The 18,737-nt window shown below is 57.6% G+C and overlaps 1 protein-coding gene across 5 annotated transcripts in view; it reads left to right on the forward strand.

Moving 5' to 3' along the window:
* The window catches only part of EIPR1 (EARP complex and GARP complex interacting protein 1), an 88,499-nt gene extending 75,664 nt beyond the window's left edge, over nt 1–12,835 (forward strand). For 2 of the 5 annotated variants that reach the window (XM_027113873.1, XM_027113876.1), the window contains 5 exons: nt 6,200–6,336; nt 8,706–8,873; nt 10,072–10,224; nt 10,557–10,678; nt 12,301–12,835. In XM_027113873.1, the coding sequence (XP_026969674.1) occupies nt 6,200–6,336; nt 8,706–8,873; nt 10,072–10,224; nt 10,557–10,678; nt 12,301–12,410 (690 nt within the window). In that variant the 3' untranslated portion in view covers nt 12,411–12,835. The other 3 variants (XM_027113874.1, XM_027113875.1, XM_027113877.1) reach the window with 3 other exon arrangements.
* Nucleotides 12,836–18,737: the final 5,902 nt, after the last annotated feature.

Genomic DNA, 18,737 nt, shown 5'->3' on the forward strand with positions numbered 1-18,737 from the left:
CAGAAATACTTGTTACAGTCTCGTCCATCTTGGCCAAAAACTTTAAATCTGCCCTCACAACCTTTCCCGTTTTGAGTCTGGAGCCGAGGTCAAGCCCACATTTGTGGGTGTCGGACGCATGTTTTTCTCCACAAGGAGAGGTTGGGTTTTGGTGCAGCAAAGGGGAGAAGCCCTCTTAGTTCTGTTCTTCTTACAAATAAAGTCTTGTTGGAAATGAACTAAAAATAAATTGCAAATGACCTCAAGTTCCTCACCTGTGCTGGCACCTGCTGCCTTGTGTGCATTTTCTAAACACAGGAGGACTCTGGTTTCCAGGAGGCTGCCCTCAAAACCTTCCCATGTCAGCTCTGTGGAGCGGGAACGCCGCTTCTGGGCTGGCAGAGTCCTTGACTGGGTCTGGGAGCCGCCAGCCCTGTTGGGTGTGGGTCCGGTGTGGGCCACGTGCAGGGGAGGGGGCCCGCCTTCCCTGACCCTGGCAGCAGGGGCGGGGGCGGCAGCACCCTTTCTTCCACGTCCTGAGGGTAGCGATGGGCCTGGGGGAGTCCTGTGGAGCCCCATTCCCACCACGACCCTGGACCCACCCTGTGCGCCAGAAGGGGCACCCCGCCCCTTCTGCCCTGTCCCTGAAGGTGGGGCACAGCTCCAGGCAGTGTCTGGGCTTTTTAGGAATGTCATCTCATGGAATCCTTAGAGCCTTGGGGGGCAGATTCTTTAATATCCCCGTCTTACAAGTGAGACACAGGAGAGAAAGCCAGGCCTCAGAGGGACAAAGTAACTCGTCAGGTTACTCACTAGGCAGCAGAGCGGGGACCCAGCTCAGGGGTCCTGCTCAAAGCTCGGGCTGCCGTTCCCACAGCTGGAGGCATCCCCGATGGCGTTGTCTCAGAGGGATCACAGGTGTGTCGGTTAGAATGCATTTGGCTGCAGGACATAAGAAGTGACTTAGATAAAGAGGAGGTTTAACCATCTGCTGTAACAAGAAACATGGAAACAAAGCCCCTCTGGGGTTGGTTAATTCAGTGTCTCAACAGCAGAGGACCCAGATACTCTGCATGTTTCTGCTCTGCCGTGTCCACGTGTCACTGCTCTCCCCCGTCATGACCGCAAGGTGACTGCAGCGGTTCCAGGCATCACATCCAGATTCCCACCACATCCACAAGGAGAAAGCAGATTTCCTTCCCACGTCTCCCTCAGTTTGAAAGGAAAGCCTTTCCTGGAAGTCCATCTGTCCCCTTTTCAGGCACGACCATGTGTCCAGGCCTAAACCCGTCTTTGGCAAGGGGAGCAAGCCCATCAGCCCTGGCTCAGGGCCGTCTCAGTCCCCGGGGGTGCTGTGGGGTCTGACGGGAAGAGGGGCTCCGGTGGTGGTGGCGTCTGCTGTGTGACAAGCTGCTGTCTCCCGGCAGCTTGGGCCGGGGCATGCGGTGGGCTTGCCTGCGTGGACACTTTATGTCTCTGACGCTCGAAAGCTGCAGCCCTGCTGTGGCTTCGCCGAGGCTCTCCTTCCAGGGGGTGCGGTGGCGCTCTCTGTCCCCTCTGGTCCTGCATCACCCTCAGTGCTGATGAGCACATGCTCGGTCCCGCGTCCTCTAGGCCTGCCCCCTCCCCAGGTCTGGTCCCCTGTCGGCTCCGTGGGGCTTGTTGGCGGGGGTGCAGCTTTGGTCTTTGGAAACTCATGCCTCCCTTGAGCCGCTCCTGAAGGCTCCAGTCACAGCATTTTGTTCATAGAAGGTGCCTCTCTTGCTCTTGTCCTGCACTAGTTACTCCTTCAGAGAGGATTTGGGGAGCCTTTAATCATTCCTTCTGGACTGGGAAGCACTGAATATTTCTCTTTAATGCTGGGAAGCAGAGTACTGTGTGCATCGCACCCTCTGGAGTTCTTGCTGAGTTCTGTCTCTGTCTCACCAGGAAAGCAGAAAAAGTGATTGATTAACCTTACGACTTGCACCATGCTGGCTGCCCTGGGTAGCACCTTAAAAATTGATGGTGAGATCTCTTCCAGGTTTTCATTAAAATCTACCTTGCAGACGTCTCGGCACCTGTGGGCATGGCGTTCTGTTGCCCTGGTGTTTCCTGCACTAGACTGTACAGTGGAGCTGGAACTGGAGCTGGTCCTGTTCTGCACTGCGGCTGTGACACCTACCCTCTCTGTGAACTAGGGGGCTGGGCAGGGGCTGCCTCTCAGCTACTGAGTTCGCTCGGAGTCTCCCCTGCCTCAGGTTAACACCTTATCAGTTATCTGTGCTTCCTAACAAATGACCACCCAGTTAGTGCTTCCCGCTGCCCACCATGGCCATCATGTGGTTTCTGCGGGGAGAGTCAAGAGCCCGCAACCTCAAGTCTCTCGTGAGGCCGCAGGCCAGGTGTCAGTGGGGCTGGCGTCTCATCCGAGGGCTCTACCGGGAGGACCTGCTCCCGAGCTCACGGACGCGTTTGTGGCAGGATGCGGTTGGACCCAGGGCCTGGGTTTCTCGCGGGCTGTTTCTCAGTGTGGGTTTTGGAAGCAGACAGTGCGTGTTAAGTTTTGCTGATTTAACTTCTGCTTGAGCCCGGATGGAGTCAGAGTAGAGCAAGTACAGAGAGCTTTGCTGGCAGTGTCGTTTGTTAGGATCCGACCTGAGTGCTTCGCGCACTGTTACGGATCTTCCCCGCTTGGCACGCTTCATGGTGCTTCCCACAGCAGCCTGTTCAAGAATTCACTCGCTGAGTTTACCGTGCCTGTCTTCTGATGATAGGACCTTGTGTTCATGCTTCTGAAGAGTTTGATAATGAATCCACGTGTTTGATAGAAAATTAATTAGAACACTGAATGTTGATTAGTTAGAAAATATACTGAACCTTTTTTTATTTAAGTATAGCTGGTTTACAATGTAGTGATTCACGATTTTTAAAGGTTATACTCCATCTATAGTTATTATAAAATATTGGCTACATCCCCTGTGTTGTACACTACATCCTTGTAGCTTAATTTTATACATAATAGTCTGTACCCCTTAATCCCCTCCCCCTGCATTGTCGCTCCCCTTCCCTCTCCCCACTGGGAACCCCTCGTTTGTTCTCTATACCCGTGAGTCTACTTCTTTTTTGTTATAGTCCCTAGTTTGCTGTATTTTTTAGATTCCACATATAAGTGATGTCATGCAGTATTTGTCTTTCTCTGTCCGCATGATACCCCCCAAGTCCATCCATGTTGCTGCAAAAGGCAGAATTTCGCTCTTTTACGGCTGAGTTGTATACTCAACCGTTTTATGTACCTGATTGTTGATCTTACTTAACTAGTCTTCAGAAAACTGAAATGGCGCCTGTACATGTTTCTTTGGGCTAGTTTTTTCCCCTAAAGGAGAGGCCATAAAACTGTTTCTTGGTTGGTGCTGTCTGGGGATGTTAGACGTCCAGCACAGCTGGGAAAGCCGAAGCCCCGTGTGGAAAAGCTCACCCTGTGTGTCTGATGCTCGTGTTTTAGGCCCATTTCAGGGTATGGGGCTCTGTGCCGCTGTCCCTCTTCGGGAGGCTGTGCCTGTCACTGCTGCGGGCAGGGCCGAGATGCCCTCTGCCCACACCAGCTCACCGGCCGTCCCTTGTGGCTGAGAGTCCAGGTCCTGCGTTGTGAGGCTCCTGCCACCGTCCCTTTCTCCTCCGTGGCTTTGCGGCGGCCGCACCGTGTGGTCCCCTCTGCGTCCTGCCTGGGGGCCGGGCCTCCTCCCTGTGACCTGTCCACGCTCTGTGCCCCCCACGTGCCCCTGAAGGCGATGGCACCCCTGATCCTGGGCTGACTTGCCTCTGCTGCTCAGATGACGAGAGAAGGAGAAGCCGTGGCCCGTGATGCAGGGGAAAAGGGGCGGGACCACTGCCCATCATCAGAGGAGCAGACCCTCCGCCGCCCCCAGCCCCTCGGCCCTTGCTGACCCCTCCCGGCGGGCTCCCCACCCGGGTGAGCCAGTCGACATCCTCCAGGAGATTGGGGGTGAGACTGAGGGTCAGTGGGGTTCCCCGTGGGGCCCTCTTGTGGGGTGTCTGGCGCGGGCGCTCCATGGGTGGCCGTGAGGGTGCTGGCCTGGAGGGGAGGCACTGGGAAGGCCCTGGGTTTGGGTCCCCGACGTGGCCCTCTCTGCCAAGCTAGCTCAGGCCCGGTTCTGCCCAGGTGGCCTGAGCCGCGGCCTGGGCAGCAGGTGTTGCCAGGTCCCGTGGGAGCACCCAGGCCCTGCTGGCCGGCGGTCCCCTTTCTGTCCCTCAGCCGCTCTGTCCTTCCTGACGTCTCGCCCGGCCTCTGGCTCTTCTCGCCCCGCGGCGCTGTCCTCGGCCAGGCTCAGTTCTGCGCCCGCCATCGGGCATGCTCCACGGGCGGAGCGCTGCTGGGTGCGGCTCTGCGTGGCCACTGGGAGCTTCCTGGGGGTGTGTCCCCCTTCGAGGCCCCGCTTCCCCCGCTGAGCTGTCGGCGTGGCCGCTCTCCCTGCGCCTTCTCCCCACTCCAGGCACCCCGGGGCCTGTCTCGGGTGATGGCTGCTCCCTGGAGGCTCCCTGGCAGCTTGAATGTGAGCCCTGGGAGTGCCCAGAGCGCGGGCACTTCCTCCTTGAGGTGCGGGTGGGCACCCCTGTTTCATTCCGTCGCCGCCGTGCCTGGTTGGGTCCCCCCGACACTAACACAACACACATGTCTCGCCCAGACCAGACTAACCCTTTAACTTTTGTGGAGAGGAGATTAATAAGTGGTGCTCGTTCTGTAATGGCAGAACAGGTATTTTAACTGGGGTCTTATAGAACAAGAACCCCCGCTTTTCCAGGGGGCGGGCTCTCTCCTCCGCTGCCTCGTTGGGCTGTGGGCAGGGGGTGGGGCGGGGGAGGGCAGGGCTGGGGCCCAGGAGCTGGGCAGGCACCTGGGACGACACAGGAGCCGCCTGCGCGTCTCCTTAGAGATGTGACATGTCCCTCCCGTCCCTCCCCCCGTGCTCACGGGCACAGACACCCGTCCTCCTTCCTCCCGTCAGCTCTAGCCCTTCAGTCCCCGGGAGGGGGGCGTGTGCGCCCGCGAGGACTTCAGAGGCCCATCATCCACGTGATTTGCTGAATCAGTGAGACAGGAAAATGGGTTTTTGGGAGAAGGATTTTTCTGGGGCAGGTTGAGACACGAAACTGTCCAGAACCGAGAGAGGCGAGCTGCCGCTGCCGGCTGGTCAGCGTGTCCTGGCTGGGCGACCTCTGCTGCAGTGGGTGCTAGAGTAAGTGGAGCTCTCACTCGGAAGTCGTTTTTAAAGACGTGCCCGCTGTCAGGCTTCTTAACTGGGCCAGGCTCTCTGGAGCGGAAACTGGCTGTTTTCCCCAGGCTTCTGCTCCATCCCCTCGCACTGACCGCCCACTCCGTGCGCCCACCCCGGCCGGGGCCAAGTCTGGAGCCCGATGACACCCTCGGGCCTCTGTCCAGTGCTGCCGTGGCCGTGCCCAGGTCCCTCTCAGAGGGTCCGCAGGGCGAGGCTAGTGTTCAGGGTAAAGTGAAGTGAATCACGGAGGGTCGAGTAACCTGAGGACCACAGACAAGCCTGGAGCCCTCCTGCCTCCAGACGCCACCGCGTGATAGGCCTTTGTGCATAAGATCGTAGACGGCAAGCGGGAGGGCCGGTGGGGCAGCGGGGTCGGGGGCGGAGGGGGCCCTTCTCCCAGGCTTGCACCAGGGCCCGGCCTCGACTGCGCTGGTGGTCTCGAGGGTCTCCGCCGTCCGTTACCTGTTGGGGTTTAGTTAACCCCCGAGTAACGGACGCCGAGATCCTCGCGGCAGGGAGGGGAGGGCACACGTCTGAGCACACGTCTGGGTGGGTCGCAGCCTTTTGTCCTCCTCCACCTGGGGTTGGCCGTGCGGACCGGCGGGCCTCGTCCTTGGTTTTGGAGGAAGCCAGACGGAGCTGGTGCGTGTTGTCTTCAGATTTGAGCGGATTCTCCCTAATCCCACACTGGCAAGTCCTGTCTGATAGAGGCTCTATTAACGTGCCTTCTATTTTTTGCTGTGTTCAGTTTTATATTTTTTTTTTCCAAATAAGGTTCAAACATTCTTGCCTTCTAAGGGGAGGAAACAAAGACAGAGCTTCCTAATTATTTTCAGTAATTATCTTCAACGATAGCCTATACAAGATATCCTCTTAAATGCTCTGAATAGAGTTCAAATTACTTGTCTTTTCTTCTTCCTTTGAAAATATCACCCAATTTGCAGCTGGCCAGTTCGGCGTCCCTGGAAGGGAAGGGACAGCTGAAGTTCACCACGGGGCGGTGGAGCCCGCATCACAACTGCACCCAGGTGGCCACGGCGAACGACACGGCTGTCCGAGGGTGGGACACGCGGACCATGAGGTCAGTGACGGTCCCTCCCCTCCCTGCCCCCCGCGCCCATCCACCAGGGCTCGTGTGCTGAGGCCATGTGGCTTGTCTGTGTTGGCCTCGGGCTTGTGGGAAGTCGTACGCCTTGTCCTCTTTCTCCGCCCCATCTTGAGTGCACCCGCGCCGTGGGTCCTGTTCCTGTGGGCGCCCTTCGGCGGCAGCGGCGGTCTCCGGTGGAGATCAAGGTCAGGCTTTTGTAGCAGCTCAGGCCTGAGGTGGTGACCGCAGACTCTCGGTCTCCATGGTCGGCGACCACAAGGTGAGGGCTGCCGTCCCCTGGTTAAGCATGGAGCTCGACCATCTCTGCACCTTCAAGATGCACACCCATGGGGCGGTCGTAGTTTGTCATTTAAGTCATTACACACACAGCTAGTGCTTCTAATGGGACATGGGAGAGCTGCTTTTCTGTGCCAGGTGTGGCGTTGACAGCAAAGGAGTGGTGGTGTGCACACTGTTGTCATGGCAACAGGGCCCTGCAGTCTTTTTTAAGATACAGTTTATCCCCTCAGCACACCGTAATTTATCACTAAGCCACAAAGATGGATGTCGTGAAATAGCTCGTGTTGCCTTTGAGGGTGGGGACCCAGCTTTAAATCTAGGTCCACGGCCCCTCTGAAAGCGCAGGGGGTAATCAATATTCGACGTGTGTGTGTGTGTGTGTGTGTGTGTGTGTCTGTGGGGGGGGGGGGGGGGGGGGGTTGTTGGGTTTCCTATCGGAAGCTGAAAGCTGTGCGCTTGGATGTCGGGACTGGAATCCATTCCTCCAGGGCCTGTGGCTATCTTTTTCCGTTTTCATTGTTCTTTGAAGGATGTGTAGATTTCGGTATCTAGATGAGAACCTTGAAGACTGACATTACAGACCCCAAAGCCAGGCGGCAGGAGGGGCCCTGGGAGGCAGCGCCCTGCTGCCCCCTTGCCTGCCGTCCCTGGGGGGGGATGGGCAGCAGGCGACCCAGGGGCTCTTCTCCTTGGCGTTGTGTCTCTTCTGCAAACAGCCTGGGTGTTGGTGCTTTCAGTGCTGCTTCTGGAATGTATTGTGCTTTTGTATTCAGATCGCTGCCCCCAGAGCCCCAGGAAAGCCTGAGTCGATACTCTCTGCCTGTGTGACTCCCCCCAGCTCCCTAGGACCTCGCCGGGCTTAATTTTATTCATTTCCCTGTTTCACTCGGAAGATCTTAAGGTTCGGGTATCTTATTTTAGGAAAAAATATTAGGCTATTGGGAAGGTTCAGGATGTAAAAACCGGTTCAAGATTTAAAAGTGGTTTGGGGCCAGAAAACCCAACATGGGAGAAAAGATGAAAAGGACTAAGGTCATCTGGCGTGAGATGGGACTGTGGAGACCTTGGTTTCGGGCAAGGGAGCTGGTTACGGGAGCAGTCCCAGTGGGAGCCGTGCAGAGCACGAGGTCCAGTGTTTGCAGGAGAGGTGAAGTCACAGCCGAGGGAGGCAGTGGAGCGGGCAGCGTGGACGGGGCGTCTCGCGGGGCCGGCTCTGGGGCTGGCGGGGGCCCCTGTCCATCCTGCTGGGACACAAGCTCTTCGTCTGAAGCCACTGTCCTGCCTCAGGTGACCTGCACCTCTGGTTTGCGTTTGTGATATCAGAGGGGGTCGCTGTAGGAGATGGAATATTCTGATTCCACACCCTGCAAGGAGCAGCCTGGAGGTGGATGGCGGGGCTTCAGTTAGGTCTGTGTGTGCATGTGTGCCTGCACCTCTGTGCACACTGGTGCACCCACATGTGGGTGTGTACACGTGCATGCGTGGGCATAGGTACCCATGCGTGTGCATGCTTGTGCATTGTGTACACACGTGCAAGCATGCACACGTATGGGCACACGTGAGCTCTGAACAGCGGTGGGACCGATTCGGCCCCATGCCCGCCCTCGCCCAGTGTCGGCACTGGGTTGTGTGCGAGGATGAGGCCCAGCCGTGATGAGCACTGTTTCCTTCGGTGTTTCTACAGCTTTCCCAACCTTTCCTTCCTTTCTCTGTCTCCATCTCCCGACACCAACAGCGCTGTATTCCGCTTCCCAGCCCCTCCCTTTTCCTTCTGTCTCACTGCGTCCTTCCAGACGTTGGTCAGCCTTTCTGTCCGGAGTCTGTCTCTGCTTCTCCGTGGCAGTCTCATCCCTCCAGATCGCTCTCATCCTCAAGATTCCAGGTCACACCTTTGAGCGCCGCCAACCAGCCACCCTTCTGCAGGGTCGCAGGCGTGGCCTGCGCACAGGAGCGCCCCGCCTGGATCCTGCGCTGGACGGCGTCCGGGAGAAGGTGCAGGGTGCAGTCACTGGCTTCCCTCATCCCACCTCTTACCTGTGCCCATCCCCTCCGCCCCTGCACAGCCAAATCTACTGCATTGAGAGTGCACACGGTCAGCTGGTGCGGGACCTGGACTTCAACCCCAACAAGCAGTACTACCTGGCCAGCTGCGGGGATGACTGCAGGGTGAAGTTCTGGGACACCCGCAACGTCACCGAGCCCGTCAAGACGCTGGAGGAGCACTCCCACTGGTGCGTTCCTCGCGGCCGCTTGGGGGAGGGGCTTAGGCAATTTATTTTGCTAATTACTTCACCGTTTGGAAAGGCACAAACCAGCTTAGTTTGTGCTGCTGTGAATCATTCAATCAACCCTGTTTTATTTTTCCTAAAGGAACGCTAATTCCAACTCTGAATGTTTGTGATTCGTAAACATAGGAAAAGGAGGAAAACACTAGATTCTGTTTTCTCTTGAAATAGTGCCGGTTCAAATAGGCAAAAATGAGCATGCACAGATGTCCACGTGGCACTGTGCACAGCGCAGGGAGGCCGGGAGCTGCCCAGGGCCTGGCAGCAGGGGATTGGTCAAGTCCGTCCAGTGGCGTCACTGCAGCGGGGATGGCGCCACTCTCAGAGGGAGTGCGGGATGGCCGTGTGCAGGGACATGCAGAGTGCCCCAGACTGGCCGTTCTCCCTGAGACGCTGTTTTTACGTATATGCCATGTGCTGGCTACTTTTTGCTAAGTGAAAGAGATCGAGTCATAGAAAATCGTGCATAGTATGAGGCAGTTTTTATTCAAATAAGGCATGTTGTGTGTACATGCTTGTGTGTGCTTGTATGTATGTGTGTGTGCTTACGTGTTTGTCTCCATGCATGTGCTTGTGCATGTGTGCATGTTCGTGTGTACTGGTGTATGTATGCTTCTTTGTGCATGCGTATGGGTGTGTATGCTTGTGTGTGTGTGCACTTGTGTGCATGTGCATATCTGTGTGTGTGTGTATTTACCACCTGAATGCTGGAGTATGGTTTGGACAGGTTCAGTGAGTGGCCGTAATTCCTGCGGTCTGGGGAGGCGCTCCGTCCCCTGGCCCCGAGCAGCAGTCCGGCTCTCCGCTGTCCCCTGGGTCCGCCGGCGGGCGGCCCAGCTCACAAGCTCTTGGGCCTAGTGACCCGGCCAGAGAGCAGCCCTTGGGAGGCTGCCCTGGGGTGCGACCTATGTCACAGGTTCTCTCTAGTCCGTATTTTGCTTCTTGGGCAGCCTTTGCCTTTAGAATTCTGGAAAGCCTGTGTGGCTCCTGAGCAGTAAACCTCCCCCCTGGGATCCGTGCTGCCATTTGGTCTCCGTTAGTCGGGATTCAGAAGGTTTCAGAACCGTGCCGCGCGCCTGCCCCTGCTGGGAGCCACCCACTGATAGACGAGCGGGTGGGACCCGGCCTCCCTGTCCTCCCACAGGGTGTGGGGCGTCCGATACAACCACTCGCACGACCAGCTCGTCCTCACGGGCAGCAGTGACAGCAGGGTCATCCTTTCCAACATGGTGTCCATCTCCTCCGAGCCCTTCGGCCACCTGGTGGATGACGACGACCTGAGCGAGCAAGAGGAGAGGTGAGCGCGCTCCGGTGCAGTGGCTCTCGGTGCATGGGCGTGGCTGTGGGCGTGGCTCGGTCCCTGCGGCTGGCTGCGGGCCATGGAGTCACGGAGTCGGGGAGGGCAGCCGAGCCGCGCCGTCCGCTGTGGCCTCTGAAACGCGTGTCTGTCCACGTTCTTACTGAGCGTCACACGTAAGGTTGTGAGGACCGTGGCCCGTCTGCAGCCCTGGGGAGTGAGAAGCGACCTCCGCCGGCCCTCGTAACACCCTGTGGGAGAGGCAGTGGCGGGCGTCCCTCCTGGCCGTGCCGTCCTGGATCGGGTCGTGGACTGGCCACCCTCGCTGGAAGGTGTCAAGGCGAGGACCTCGGGCCCAGACCTGGCCCGGCCCCCCGCACTGCTTCCCCCGAGACGCTGGGCGCCGTGCGGGAAACCTCGCTGACTGTTCCCACGGCTTCACCATGTTGGCTGAGTATTTTCCAAACTCTTTCCAATCCTAATTGCTCTGCTTGGAGGCTCTCTCTTCACAATGGGGTCGCACCCCAAGACTTGTGGGGTCCTGGGGTTCGGGGCTCACACAGGGCGGCCTGGTCCAGGGCAGCGGTGGCGGGGTGAGCCCGTGTCCTTTGTCAGCAGCGTGGGTGTAAAGGAGACACGTCTTGTTCCTGGAGTAGATGCACCTTCGTGTGCGGCGGCTGCTTCCTGTTGTGATTCAGATCGTGGAGTTGAGTCTCCCGCCTCCAGGGGAGGAGGTTCTGGAATAAAACCCTGTCGAGCTGAGTGGTCTGAGCCGTAAAATACGAGAGGGGTTTGTCGTTCTGTTTGGAGACTCTTCACACTTCTGCTGTCTGATTTCTTCCTCTGCCCACCTGAGATGAGCCTAAAATTCCTGTGTGAGAAGCTGGCTGGTGGCAGTCTACCGATTGTCTCTCGAGAGAGAAACACAATCATTTTTCTGTTCAAACTGAGTATTTAGATACAGTTGCAGCGGCTTCAGTCCGGCAACCTACCACGTGCAGGGCTTGGATGTTTTCTACTGTCCTCTCTTCTCACGGCCAAGCAGGCGTCCGAGCCCTGTCTGTACCGGGAACAGAGCTGGTGGCCCCTTCGTTGGCCCCGTGTGTTAATCCAGGGGTCCTGCCTGCACGTGGGCAGCTTCAGAGAAGTGCACTAGGAAGGAAGGCACATGTGGCTGGCAGGCGTGCCGGGCAACGGCACTGGTGCGAGGTGCCTCCACGGTTTCCCGCAGGCCTGCTCCTGGGGTTGGTCCCCATGTCTCAGTGAGTTCAGGAGAATGGGAGTCCCCTGAGGACTTGTATGCGGTGTCTGTACCCGGGCATTTGCTGGCCACCGCAGGTTGGCTTCCTGGGAGGGTCGGGCCGTGGGATGCCTGAGGGTCCGAGCCGGGGGGCACATGGAGCGGGCTGTCTCCTGGGGAAAGTCCCAGATTGCTGAGAGCTCCTTGGGTAGAAAGAGCCACGAAATGGGGAGAAAAATGCTGAGGAGGCCCTGCTGGGTGGAGAAGCAGCCCGGCACGTGGCAGGCCTGTGACCTCGGAGGCCCAGGCGGGCGGCCCGGCTCCACATGCTCCCACACAGGGCTGCGCACGTGAGCACCGCCCGGGCAGGCGTCCCAGGGAAGGGGCTAGCGACTCTCATGTGAACGGGGTGCCGGGAGGTGTCACAGCCCAGGCCAGGGCCTGCCGGCCCCTCACCCTCGTCCTGAGCAGGGCTTCCCATGCCCACCCCAGGGGCCTGTGCCGGCCGGTCCCCAGGTCCCTCTGGCAGACGTCACAGGAGTTTTGGCTGTTGTCCACTTAGCCCCATGAACGTTCCCCAGCCCCCGTTCCCTGAGCCCGAGCACGTCCTGCTGCAGAGCCGCGGAGGGAGGTGTTAGGCGGTAGGGGGCCCCCCACGAGCCGCGAGGGCCCACGGCTGGGGACGGGATGGCTCTGGGCTCCCGCAGGGGCACCCCCGTTGGCCCCCTCGGCTCCTGGGGACTGCCCGATTGCGCAGGTGAGAAGACCAGGCCTGCTGCCACCGCTGGGCAGGGCGCCCGCCTCACTCACGCACGCGTGTCTCTGGTGCCTTATAGGAGCCAGGAGCCTCCCCAGGACAGCGTCATTGCCACCTATGAGGAGCACGAGGACAGCGTGTACGCCGTGGACTGGTCCTCAGCCGACCCCTGGCTCTTTGCCTCCCTGAGCTATGACGGGAGGCTGGTCATCAACAGGGTGCCCCGGGCGCTGAAGTACCACATACTGCTCTGACCCGCCAGGCCGTCCTTGGGCAGCTTCCCAGCCGCAGGCAGCCGTGTGGCGGGTGTTGGCTTTCCAGGCGGAGCCCCGTCTGGGAGAGCCAGCATCACTCTGCTCTGATGCGAGCACCTGTGAATAGTGACGGAGCATCTGCCAGCCGACCACTGGCACCTGAAGCCTCCACTTGATGGAAGCGGAAACACCGTCCCCAGACCGAGCTGGGGCTCCGCGGGCTGGCCTCTGCCTGGTCACTGCCTACTTCCTCTTCTTGCTTTTAAGGCTGTCGGGAGTCTCACTGTAATTTGCTTCCATAATGTTGACTCATCTTTCTCTCAAGATTAAAAATGAAATAAAAGGAGCAGGGCCATGCTGCATGGGCTCCAGCTCTTTCTTCAGGAGCTCTGCCCCCGGTATGGCCCCATCACCCGGTCTCTGTTAATTTTCTCCGTGCTGGCCCAGAAAAAAAGGCAGATGGGCCTCCCGTGCTTCGTCCTGGGCTTGACCTGCCCATGCTCGGGCCTGGTCTGGGGGAGCCCTGACGCTGTCAGTGACCAGGGGTCTCCTGCCGGCCTTGGGCCCCGTCCCCGGGCATGGTGCCCCACTGGGTCCTGTTCCTTTACTCCGATGGCATCCTCATCGCCTGGAGGTCACATGCATGTTCCCGGGTCATGCAGCACGCTTACCTGTTGAAACCCCACGTTGTCAGGTGATCCTAAAACTCTGAGCACGGGACTCTTGCCTATTCCTCCTCCCGCGGGTCCAGGGGTCTGTTCTGGGCGTGGCCTCACCTGCCCAGGTGTCGCGTCTGTACCGAGATGGCTGTCAGGCGTAGTCCTTTTTTCACAACGGGCTTCAGCTTGAGAATGGACTCGTTCTAAACGCTGAAGCCATCTGTCGTCCCCGGAGTGTCTGCGTGGTGGTTTCTAGCTGCACTGTGAGCCCAGAGAGGCACGTCTGGGTTTTGTTTCTTTTTTTCAGGGGTAAGAGTTTGTGGGCAGAGTGGGGACCGTGGGTGAGCGGAGGACAGACGGGGCTGTGGTGGAGGGGCAGGCAGGGGACCGGAACTCCCTGCAACATAATTTAATGTGTCCCTGTGGAGACGCAGACGAGAGAGCCAGCCTGGGGTGCAGGTGGTGTTTAAGGCCCTTCAGCATTTCTGCTTCCAGGGAAGACCTGCGTTTGTGAGGAGTGCAAAACAGCGCTAATGAAAGTCCTCAACAAACGTGTTTGTTGAGCGCCTCCTGTGTGCCAGGCGCCGCGCTAGATGCTCCAGCTCCGCAGCGACCGAGGCAAAGCTCTGGGCTCACGTGGGGTCTGCAGTCCTGCTGGAGCTGTCGGCTGCTGTAAATCTTTGTGTATGGGTGTTTGTGTAAACAGAAGTTTTCATTTTCCAGGGCAGGCGTTGGCAAACTATAGCCTGAGGTCATGGGGGCAAATCCCTGCCACCACCTGTTTCTGTCAATAAAGTTTTATTGGCACGCAGCACCGCCCTTACTCATGTGCTTCGGCACACGTGCAGCAGTGGCCAGGCAACCTCAGCGCCTAAAATCTTTGCTGTCCGACCCTTTACAAAAAAGTTTGCAGGCCCTGCCGCAGGGTCAGCGCTGACCAGTGTGAGCACTGGGTTCTATGGGAGGAAACTGCTGCACTGCTTCCCGAGGGGCCGCGGGCGGGTGCTCAGCTTTCTCAGCCGCCCACGGGCATGGGGTGCTGTCACTTGTGCTTCCCTGCAGTGATGCGGAACGGCTTTCCGCGCACTTAACTCACCATCTACCCGCGTGTCCTCTTTGGTGGAGCCCGTTTTTAAAGTTACATCGATTGTTAATTATTGTGTTTAAGTCCATTAGATTTAGAACGTTCTTTACATATTCTGGATAAAAGTCCTTGGCCAGCTGTGTAATTTGCAAATATTTTCTCCCAGTTTTTGTCTTCTCTTTTTCATCCTTTTAGCAGCGTCTCTGCAGAGCAAAAGTTTTGAGTTTCGTTGAAGTCCCACTTACCCAACTTTTTTTTTATATAGATTGAAATATTGGAATCAAATCCAACGTTAGGAAGGTTTTCTCCAATGTTTCTTCTAAAAGTTGTAGTTTCACAGTTTATATTTGGAGCTATGATCTATTTTGAGTTTTTTAAATAAGGTGTGAGGTTTTGGTTGTGGGGTTTTTTTTTTTTCTTATAGATATCCAAGTATTCCAGCACCATTTGTTAAAGACCGTAGTTCCTGCATTGAATTGCTTTTGCTCCTTTGTCAAAAGTCAGTTGGCCCTATTTGTGCAGGGCTATTTCTGGACCGTCCTGTTCTGCTAAGCTGTGTGTCTATTACTGAGGAGTTCCTGAACAACTTTATGGGGTGCTTTCACGAGCTCCTCCCTCTCTTGAAATCTTTCTGGTGCTTTCCTTTTTACACATCAGACTGCGTCTTTGTTCCCCCTGTTCTGCTGCACCGTCTCCATGCTGGAGCCGCCCAGCCAGCGGTGGGAAAACAGAGAGAGGGAGCAGGGCCCCCTCCGGGGACATAGCCTCCGGGCAGTTGGAGAGGAGGTGTCCCTCCCCCAGTCTGAGGCTTCTGCAGACTGTCCCACTGCCGCACAAAAATCGCCCGGGAGGCTGGGATACCAGAGAACAAGCCTCCGTTTTCCTGAAATGACAGGAGAGAGCTGTTCATAAGTCCTGTCCGCGTGTGGCTGCATTTTCGGAGAGCCTCCTCCATCTTATCAGGGACCGGAACTCCCTGCAACATAATTTAATGTGTCCCTGTGGAGACGCAGACGCAGAGCAGCGAGAGAGCCAGCCTGGGGTGCAGGCGTGCCGGTGACGCTGGCTGGGCTGGTGCAGAGATGCCGGCAGGTGGTTGGTTTCTGGATGGATTGGCAGATGGAGCCGTCGAGTTTACTGACAGATTAGAGTAGGTGTGAGGCCGAGAGAGGAACCAGGGAGGGCCCAGTGGGTTGGTCTGAGCAACTAGGACGGTTACCGAGACACGAAGGACCAGAGGAGGAGGCTGGGGGGTGGGACGGGAAGATGAGCAGCCGGCTTTGGTTGAGTTTGAGATGCCTGTGAAGTGGTCAAGTGGCCCAGCCAACCAGATGCTTGGAGACATGAGATGGGTGGGGTGGGGTCCAGGCCAGGCGAGCGGAGGTGGGAGTCTGTGTTCCTGGTGCAGACGGGCGTGCGGAGCTCTGGGCCAACGGCGTCCCTGGAGAGAAGACCAGAGGCCGAGCCCCAGCGTGAGGTTGGGCGCAGGGGATCCAGCCAAGGGGAGGGAAGAGGCCGCCGGGAGCTGGGAGGGCCTGGTGTGTGGGGTGTTCTGGAAGCTGGCGAGCCTGTCTGCTTTGTCAGTGTTGCTGTGGGGCGTCAGGTGGGCTGAGAGCCCATTGGCCTGGCAGCATGGGGGTCACTGGGGAACCTGACACGGCAGCTGTCATGGGAAGCAGGTGGAGTGGGTTCAAGAGAGAATGGGGAGGAATAAGCCGGCAGACGTGTTGGCAGCCTGCGAACGGTCCCGCAGCAGGCAGGGGCCAGCAGGGCTGCTGTCCGCTTCGAGAATGGGGACAGCTACGTGTTTAAACGCTGGTCGTTTGCAGGACGAGAGGGGAGAGTGATCGGGCTGCGGGAAGCGGTGACGCCAGGGCACCAAGCCCCAGACCCAGGGCTGCTGCTCTCAAACCCACGGCCATCACATCATCCAGTGGGTCCCCTGTGAGTCGGTGCAGATAACAGTCGTGTTGTAAAATGTGCACACTTTCAAATACGTGACACGGTCCACCTTGCTGACGTCTTTGTGAGGTAAACAGAGCCGTCTCTGGGTGCAGGGATTCAGCTGGGAGTGGACGGGCCTGTGGTACTCTGCTGGAGCCTGGGGCAGCCCTGGGCCCTGGTCGCCTCCCTGTCCACACGGATCTCGTGGGCTCCCCTCCTTCACCGTATGCAGCCTGATGGCCTTTGTGTCCGGGACCAGACAGAAGGGTGTGGCAGATGTGACGATGCAGAGGGAATGTTTGCATTTTTTTTTTTAATGTACACATTTGGATTTATCAAATTTAATTTTTTTGTTTTGTCTTTTTACTATACAAAAATTTATTGCATTTAGTCAAATGTGTCTTATCCTTTTTAAATTTTATTGGAGTATAATTGATTTACAATGTTGTGTTAGTTTCAGGTGTACATCAAAGTAATTCAATTATACATATACATGTTATCTATCCGTTTTCAGATTTTTTTCTCACATAGGTTATCCCAGAATGTTGAGCAGAGTTCCCTGTGCTGTACAGTAGGTCCTTGTTGGTTATCTATCTTATATTTACAAAACAGAAACAGACTTACAGATGTCGAAAACAAACTTGTGATTACCAAAGGGGAAACGTGGGGTGGGGGGATAAGTCAGGAGCTTGGGATAAACATGCATGTTTTATTTCCAGTGGTGCCCAGATTGTTTTCCAAGCTAGGCCTCTGGGCCTCCTTCCATCCTCCTGCTTGGCGGGGAGCTGCGGCCGCCCAGCCGGGGCCATGGGCGCGCCGAGGGCAGGCCCCAGTCTGTGACACGTGGCAAGAGCCATGTCGTCTGGAGGTGGAAAAGCTGGGGTGGGGGAGTAGGGCTGCCTTTAAATGCTTGGTGTGCTCTTGGGGGCCTGCCACCAAGTGTCAGGACAGCTCTAAGGTAGACTCTAGCAGAGCAGCTTTCACTGCAACAGAAAAAGCAACTTCCAAGTGGAGGTTCGGGGTCCTCCCCCACCCTCCCCCCACCCCGGGCCCCCTCCTTGCCTCTGCGGCCGGATGGGCAAACACACGGCACAGAAAACGATGTGAAGATTCCAGGAAAGGGGGAAGAGAATCAAAAGGACCAAAATAAAGGAAAAAACAAGAAAAACAGAAGAATGACGAGAACATGGGCAGAGACGAGATCAAGACACGTGGACCGGGATGGGCAAACGGGCAGCGGGCTCGGTCTGGACGTGTGTCCGCCAGGGAGCTGAGGGGACACGTGGACTGCCAGGCGCCGGGCCCTGGGGTGGGGCTGAGGAGAGCAGGGCCAGGTGGGCCTTCCGCCTGTGGCCCCTGCAGGGCTGCCCGCTCCCTGTCCTTCTGTCGTGAGGCCTCTTGCTCCTGGGTTCCCTCCGGCCGCACCCCAGGCTCACCCCCTGGAGCCCCGGTAGCGGCGCGAGGTCATGGCTGACCCAGCACCCAGCCCCACGCCTCCTAAAACACGACGCCATCAGGTCGTGAGGCGCTCAGCAGCCCAGCTGGGCTCCCTCCAGTGGGTGGGGAGGCGTGAGCACGGCGCCTCGTGGGCCCGTGTCTGGAGCAGCCTTTGGGCTCCAGGCCTCTGCTGTCTCCCTGCAGACGGCCGCCTACCCTCCACCCATTGGCTGCACCGACTCCCCAAAAGGCCTAGGTCCAGCCCCGCATTGGGCAGCATCCTGTGTGCTCAGCACAGACTCTGAGGGTCCCTCCGGGGTCTGCTGGGCTCTGCACGGCCGGCCCCGCCTCCTCCAACCCAGCCCCGCCTCGTGCCCTGGCTGCCTCCGCCGGTGCTTCTGCAGTTCAGGCCCAGCGCATGTCCCGCACCCCTAGCCTGCACCCCTCACTCTGCACCTTCGGGCCCCTTGCCTCCTGGGGGCCCCATCAGAGGGGCTGGCCCCCCAGTCTCCGTCACAGCAGCTGCCCGTTCCCACGCTCATGAGTGGACTGAGACGACCAAGAGCGTCACGCTGCGCACGTTGGGCGCTGACTGAATGCGCGAGGCTCTGCACGGACGCGAGCTGGGACGCCTGCCCGGGGCGGTGGGCCTCGCCAGTACCCGGGTCAGGTGGACCCCGAGGTCAAGGCAAAGCAAAGGTTGGCTACAGACCCTCAGTCCTCAAAACTCAAAAAATGAAACTCATTCACTGGTGGATCTAGCCTGAGATGGGCTCGTCCCCCCATTTTTTTTCTTTTTTCTTTTTTGATGTTTTATGTTTACTTATTTTTTCACATTTATATATGTATGCTTTATAAACCAAGTCATTTTATTTTATTTTTTAAAATAAATTTATTTTATTTGTTTATTTTTGGCTGCATTGGGTCTTCATTGCTGCGTGGGCTTTCTCTAGTTGTGGCGAGCGGGGGCTGCTCTTCGCTGCGGTGCGTGGGCTTCTCATTGCGGTGGCTTCTCTTGTTGCAGAGCACAGGCTCTAGGTGCGCGGGCTTCCATAGTTGCGGCACACAGGCTCAGTAGTTGTGGCTCGCGGGCTCTAGAGCACAGGCTCAGTAGCTGTGGCGCACGGGCTTAGTTGCT

This window comes from Aethalodelphis obliquidens, unplaced genomic scaffold (assembly GCF_003676395.1).
Source record: "Aethalodelphis obliquidens isolate GAN/ISIS:26980383/991018 unplaced genomic scaffold, ASM367639v1 scaffold12, whole genome shotgun sequence".
In the NCBI taxonomy this organism is placed as follows: Eukaryota; Metazoa; Chordata; class Mammalia; order Artiodactyla; family Delphinidae; genus Aethalodelphis; species Aethalodelphis obliquidens.